This window comes from Poromitra crassiceps, assembly GCF_964638095.1.
Source record: "Poromitra crassiceps genome assembly, chromosome: 13".
In the NCBI taxonomy this organism is placed as follows: domain Eukaryota; kingdom Metazoa; phylum Chordata; class Actinopteri; order Beryciformes; family Melamphaidae; genus Poromitra; species Poromitra crassiceps.
The window spans coordinates 41,898,669-41,906,168 of record NC_139644.1 but is presented as its reverse complement, the minus strand read 5'-3'; the positions used below and the strand labels follow the sequence as shown (position 1 = coordinate 41,906,168).

General features: G+C 42.1%; 1 protein-coding gene across 1 annotated transcript in view; it reads right to left on the bottom strand.

Annotated features, from left to right (window-relative positions):
- LOC310788330 (homeobox protein Dlx4a-like) overlaps window positions 1-7,500 on the bottom strand; it is a 30,132-nt gene that overhangs the window by 224 nt on the left and 22,408 nt on the right. Inside the window, exon 3 of the mRNA XM_083649901.1 lies at window positions 1-1,679. This exon is cut by the window's left edge and continues 224 nt beyond it. Within this exon, the coding sequence (XP_083506027.1) occupies window positions 1,425-1,679 (255 nt within the window). The 3' untranslated portion in view covers window positions 1-1,424. The remainder of the gene's footprint in view (window positions 1,680-7,500) is intronic.

The following is a 7,500-nucleotide window of genomic DNA, read 5'->3' as shown; positions in this document are numbered from 1 at the left end:
TAACCAAAGAACAATTAAAAACACTTCTTTGTCCTTAGGTACAAAGTACCAACAGATGTCCATGATGCAAATGCAGCAGAAAACCCTGAAATGTGCAGAGTTGGAGATGCGGCGCGGGCCTGGCATATATGGCGTGGCGTGGCATGGCATGGCATACAGATGGAGTTTCAGTTCACAGACATTTCTCAGAAGCAGAGCTCTGCAGGCAGAAACATTCTCATTGGTTGAGTTAAACCTCAGTGGGCGGAGCCAAGAACCAAAGGTTTTCAGAACGCAATAGACCCTTTTCACATCAACCGTTTTCATCAACCATCAACATCAACCATCGAATGGAACCATCATTAATTGAGGTGTTCCAGTGCCAGGGCCCTCATTAATGTTATTGGTTATACCTGCTTTACTTCCTGCTTTACCCCTTCAAAATGGTTGCTGTGAAAAGGGCCATTAGTTATGTGGTAAACCTGGATGGCAAAGAAGGAGCCCTGGTCAAAATATAGGCTAAATAAGAAATATAATTCATCCATGACCATGGTAGACTATTCAGGGTCAACAGGCTAGCTTAGAGGTCCATACAAAGAGGCTATAGGCTAGCTTGAACTTGGAGTAGGTTAGGCTAACACACTACCATTTATAATTTAACAAATATAGGCCTAGCCTATAATTTATATATTTATTACATTATAAATGACATGTTCAGTGCTAAGCTTCATATAGGCTACACAAAGTTGTCGAAAAGCCTATTCAATTCTGATTGCGAATGAATTCTGAGGTCTGTTATTTCTGAATTACGTTACAAACTCACTTCACCAGGCTATCACACCGCAGTCACTAAGTCAGAGCCGTTTTGTTGATTTCTAATCAAATTAACTATAGCGACACCTTGTGCTACAAATAGGATAAATACAGTACATGACTCCTTTGTTAGCCTACTGCAGACTAACAATCAGCTAACCATTTATTGCAGTCCTGCTGAACTAGACTTTTTTTGACATAAGCTTGCATTTATTGATTTATTGTTATAATTAGGTGTCATTAGCCTATCGGTTTCCTCATTTCTTACCTCTTGTCTTTTTCACTGCATGGGCTTCAGTCTATAGGCGGTTTTCACGGAATTGGGTTGCTATGGGAACAGTTTGTGTTGTGTTTGTGTTGCTATGGGAACAGTTTGAACCCTATCTTATTTCCTGTCAGCTATTGTATTAGCAAACATTGCAACAGGAAGTAAGCTAGGGGCAATTTTGAATGTTTATGTTGTCAAATTAAAAGCGTCTATAGTTAGCCTACTTAGCCGTTGGCCAGAAGACCCCCAGTTCTTTGGACCCGCCCATTGTGCTATAGGCTACACCTCAACCAATGAGATTATGTGTGTCACCGCAGCAGCTCTGCCTCTGCCGCTTGGTCCTGTCTGTCTGTCTGTCTGTCTGTCACATCATCTGTGTCCTCGGCACGGAGTCCTGCTGGTGTCCGGGGTACCAGTGTCCAAAATTGTTCATGTATCCCCCATGTGAGTGCACCGCCTGTGCACCTTTGCCAGCCATGGTGATGTCCCACAGAGAGCACGGAGAGGACGACACTGACGACGGCGGCGGGGCCAGGTGGTCTCCCTCAGGTCCGCAGCCTGGCCCGTTCTTCATGATCTTCTTGTATTTGGACCGCTTGTTTTGGAACCATATCTTCACCTGAGGAGCCAGAGAGGGAGAGAATGCAGATGATTAGTGGTGAGCAGTGCTGGTGGCAGCAAGGTAAACCCAGCCTTCAATGTGACATCACAGGCTATGCCTGTAGCGTAAGTTTCTTCAGTGACTGATAGTACATAGAGGTCACATGGACGCAGGGTTTAGCCAGGCTCAGGGCCGTAGCCAGGGATTTCGGGCCCCATGAAAGGATATCACATCGGGCCCACGGATGCCGCCATCCGAAGGGCGGTGGCGGAAAATTTTGGCCATTTGAAGCCCAATTTAGAGGAATATCTCATTTTAAATCAGAGAGTTCCCCAAACTTTTGAGTAGCCAGTCAGATTGAAAAAGTAGTCGGATCATGTTCGCGGCGTTTGTTCCAGTGGTCCTTTTCCCAATTAATAAACAAACCTCAAATATGTATCGACAAATATTGTCATGCCGTAACCCAAGAACTTTGATGATAGAGAGGACCACAAAAAAATGTTCTCGCCATCAGAGGGCCAGATTTTGCTGAGGGTTGGGGGCCGAACGGCGCTGGTGCGGAATTTTTTTTGGCATTTGAAGTCAGGTTTAGAGGAATAACTCATTTTAAATGAACAGTTGTGATGTCATTATTCAGTCTTAAACACCAATATTTGATCCTTTTCTCACTCACTCCTATGTCACCACCTGCTCTCCCTGCAAGGCTTGAAATTAGCTTTTTTGGCCACCTGCCAATATGGCTGCTAGAAGTTACCAGCCAATTAGAATGTCCACTAGCCAAAATGTTTTTCTTGAAATAAACCAGAATACGAGTGGGTTAATTTAAGTAAGTATCAATAAGTGGCCCGGGATTCTCAAAGCCTGTGTTGAGGGTCACAGGAACAAAAATGCGTGGAGTATTGGCCAGAATGACATGAACATTTGGACACTTATTCAGCGGGTATCTTGCATGTTGCATTCAGGTGCACTGTTAAAAAAAAAAAATAATAATAATAATAATAATAATAATAATCTGGGCCCCCCTGTCAGTCAAGGGCCCTTGGAATCGTCCACACTTTCCTCCGTGAAGCTACGGCCCTGCCCAGGCTAGCAAGGTATGGCTTGGGTGGGCTACAGCCACACCAAGAATTGTGTTAGCCACCCCTTAGCCCTACCACGGAAAGAAACAGAGTTATGTGGAAAACATCCTACGGCGTTAAAGCCCTCGCCAAATGCACCAAGGGGTGCATGCAGCTCCCCGAAAATGTGACATGATGCAGCTGATGTGAACGGCGCAAGTATTCTCTAACTAGAGGGTGGAGGCTCTGGACTGACAGACAGACAGACACTTCCCACCCACCTAGGCGCCATCGTGCAACCATCACTGATGACATCACAACTGCTCGAGTGACATCACTGATGACATCACTGACGACATCACAATCGTGACTGACACCGCCACAGACACCACCCCCCACTTAGCCAATTTTAACTAAAGATGTCAATGGGGAGTGAAAGCTATGAGCAAGTATATATCACTAGTTACATTCTCTCCTTGGGCTAACTTGGGCTAACTTGTAGTCATTGAAATCCTAGTGAAATCACACAATTTACTAATTTTGCTGCAGGACGTTGGTGCATGTTCCCAGCTTTAGTTGTGCGGTAGTCTCGCTGGCCATCCTCCTCTCCCTTCCGTCCGAGGAGTCTGGCTCCGCAGGTCTCCATAACTGGGATAAACCCTCCCCTGCTCTACTCTGCTCTCCCATTGGAGGCGTCGGTTTCAGACGCTGCCGGATTTCCGCTCCTGTCATTGGCTCCGACCATGTCAATTAGAGCGGCTTCCGCTCCCTCCTCCCTGTGTGTCACTGTAAATAGTCCCCTGCCGCCTCGGGAAAAACAACAACGCTAACTAGCTAGCAAGCTAACAGCAGAAACCTACACGCTAGCTCGTTGCTACACGCTGAAAACGGCAAGTTGGATTGTTTTGAAACTATTTTCCAAGGGCACTGCCGCTAAGCGCCGCCCATCGCAATCCCGCTATGGAGACCTGCGGCGCCAGACTCCTCGGACGGAAGGGAGAGGAGTCTGGCCAGCGAGAGTTGGCCAACAACGCTACGATGGCCAGAAACGCCGCGGACATCGCTGGGTGAGTGGCCAAATCATAATTATTGCCAGGAGATGGGTCCAGGTAAAAAAAAAACGAAATTCTCCTTTAAAGCAACATGAAGCTTCGGTGCATTGTAAAATAGCCTACTTAAAGCAACATGAAGCTTCAGTGCATTGTAAAATAGCCTAATTAAAGCAACATGATGCTTCAGTGCATTGTAAAATAGCCTACTTAAAGCAACATGAAGCTTCAGTGCATTGTAAAATAGCCTACTTAAAGCAACATGAAGCTTCAGTGCATTGTAAAATAGCCTACTTAAAGCAACATGAAGCTTCAGTGCATTGTAAAATAGCCAAAGCAACATGAAGCTTCAGTGCATTGTAAAATAGCCTACTTAAAGCAACATGAAGCTTCAGTGCATTGTAAAATAGCCTACTTAAAGCAACATGAAGCTTCAGTGCATTGTAAAATAGCCTACTTAAAGCAAGACAGCTTTGGCATGGTTGATGCTATTTCCTTGGTTGCATCAATTTGAGTGTGGTGATTTGTGGCAATAAAGACAGGCTTGCCTGTCCACGTTTCGTTTAGTTCAAAAGTTCGACCAAAGTATTTAATGTAATACAAATACAATTAGCCTAATTAAAAGACCTCAAATTGGAAGTGCAATCTGCAGCGGTCTTTTTCCCTCGACACTTCAATAGGTAGGTCTTGCCTTTCACCAAGCCTGAGGTCAGTCAGGGGTCTTGGGCTTAAAAAGGTTGACACTGGCTTGTGCTCTGTAGGCCGGCTTGTCTCCCTCTGCTGTTCACACTGAACTTGCTGTTTGTGAATCAACAGAGGCATAGCATGTATATATAGCATGTATATATAGCATGTATATATAGCATGTATATATAGCATGTACTGTATATTTGGCATATAATGCTTGAAACTGACTTTTGAACGCCGCGTGTCCGTCTGGCTTTGTGAATATGCAGTACATCCCAAGGCCCCATCACGGCCCATTCAGCCCCACCTTAGCCCCAACACACACACACACACACACACACACACACACACACACACACACACACACACACACACACACACACACACACACTCACACACACACACACACACACTCACACGCACACACACACACGCACACACACAGGAGCTGCCACTGATTACACGATTATTCCCTATAGGAATAGCCTAAAATTATTCTCTATAGGAATAGCCTAAGATTATTCCCTATAGGAATAGCCTAAGATTTCCTAAAATTATTCCCTATAGGAATAGCCTAAAATTATTCTCTATAGGAATAGCCTAAGATTATTCCCTATAGGAATAGCCTAAGATTTCCTAAAATTATTCCCTATAGGAATAGCCTAAAATTATTCCCTATAGGAATAGCCTAAGATTATTCCCTATAGGAATAGCCTAAGATTATTCCCTATAGGAATAGCCTAAAATTATTCTCTATAGGAATAGCCTAAGATTATTCCCTATAGGAATAGCCTAAGATTTCCTAAAATTATTCCCTATAGGAATAGCCTAAAATTATTCCCTATAGGAATAGCCTAAGATTATTCCCTATAGGAATAGCCTAAGATTTCCTCAAATTATTCCCTATAGGAATAGCCTAAAATTATTCCCTATAGGAATAGCCTAAGATTATTCCCTATAGGAATAGCCTAAGATTTCCTAAAATTATTCCCTATAGGAATAGCCTAAAATTATTCCCTATAGGAATAGCCTAAAATTATTCCCTATAGGAATAGCCTAAAATTATTCCCTATAGGAATAGCCTAAGATTATTCTCTATAGGAATAGCCTAAGATTATTCCCTATAGGAATAGCCTAAGATTTCCTAAAATTATTCCCTATAGGAATAGCCTAAAATTATTCTCTATAGGAATAGCCTAAGATTATTCCCTATAGGAATAGCCTAAAATTATTCCCTATAGGAATAGCCTAAGATTATTCCCTATAGGAATAGCCTAAAATTATTCCCTATAGGAATAGCCTAAGATTATTCCCTATAGGAATAGCCTAAGATTATTCCCTATCCACCTTATTTTTGAATGCCCCACTGTAAAAAATAATCGTGGGTACAAGGTCCAGTTTAACGTGACTTATTGTTGCAGCTTGCCATTTCCTTTGTTATACTCTGGCTGCAGACCCGAATTATAAACCGGAAGTCCGTTATAAAAGTTATAAATATAGTCACGTTATAAACAACTAACCAATGCTGGAGGTCCGTATGGAAACTCGAAATGTGTGTTACTCGAAATGGTTAAAAGTTAAATCAATTTGGTCATTCAGTGGCGTTTTACTGCCATGTAACATAGCTAGCTAGCTGCTAACATTAGCCACAGTAGCCGATCACCCACAATGCATTACGTTATCCCAGCACCCGAACGACACGGCTGTAGAGCAGAATGGCTCTGCTGTAAAAGGGTAAAATCATGGGTAAAATCCTCATAGACTTTTTTTTGTCAAGTTAAAACCATAGAGACTGTAAAACAGTCTATTGCGGAAGAAGCACCCATCAGGCATCATGGCAGCTAGAAATAAGGTGGATAGGAATAGCCTAAGATTATTCCCTATAGGAATAGCCTAAGATTATTCCCTATAGGAATAGCCTAAGATTATTCCTATAGCCTAAGATTATTCCCTATAGGAATAGCCTAAGATTATTCCCTATAGGAATAGGCTAAGATTATTCCCTATAGGAATAGGCTAAGATTATTTCCATAGGAATAGCCTACGATTATTCACTATAGGAATAGCCTACGATTATTCCCTATAGGAATAGCCTAAGATTATTCCCTATAGGAATAGCCTAAGATTATTCCCTATAGGAATAGCCTAAGATGATTCCCTATAGGAATAGCCTAAGATTATTCCCTATAGGAATAGCCTAAGATTATTCCCTATAGGAATAGCCTAAGATTATTCCCTATAGGAATAGCCTAAGATTATTCCCTATAGGAATAGCCTAAGATTATTCCCTATAGGAATAGCCTAAGATTATTTCCTATAGGAATAGCCTAAGATTATTCCCTATAGGAATAGCCTAAGATTATTCCCTATAGGAATAGCCTATTATAATAATTTCTGTATATGGCTGATTCAGCTGAAGGTATAGAGATGCAGGGGAGAAGTAAAGTAAAGACTAAGGTTAGTCTAGTGTAATGAATTGCTGCTTTTGAATTGAACTGAGTAGGCTATAGGCAAATTAATCATTCAATACATTTTGAGAAATGCTATGAAATTACAAGCAACAATTTGATATAAGCCGATAGCCCCATATTCAGAATTCTAGGAAGGAAATATCCATCAGATGATTGTTTTCGCTCTGTGGTTATGGTTCAATATTAGTGAGGTTGCTTCCAGCATGCTTGAGCATCAAATTACACGAACATGCCTCTGGGGCAACATGTCAGCTTTGCGGGAACACATGAATCGTAAATAATGACACACAGGCAGCAGCGAACAATAGTTTTGTCTGAAACAGGTTTGATATGCGGCGTTATAAAGGGAAATAAACACCCACAGAAATATAGCTAAGTGTACAGGCCTGGCCTGCAGCGAGTAGAGAGATACAAGAACTAATAAAATGAGATGAAAAACACTCTTCTTGGCGTGAATGTTGTTTTCTCCATCACACCGACAATCCTGGGAATTATTATTTTGGGATTTAATGGGTTTTTATGGAGATGGTTGAAGTGGTTTATGGAACTGCGACAACCACGTACGGTGTTGTAA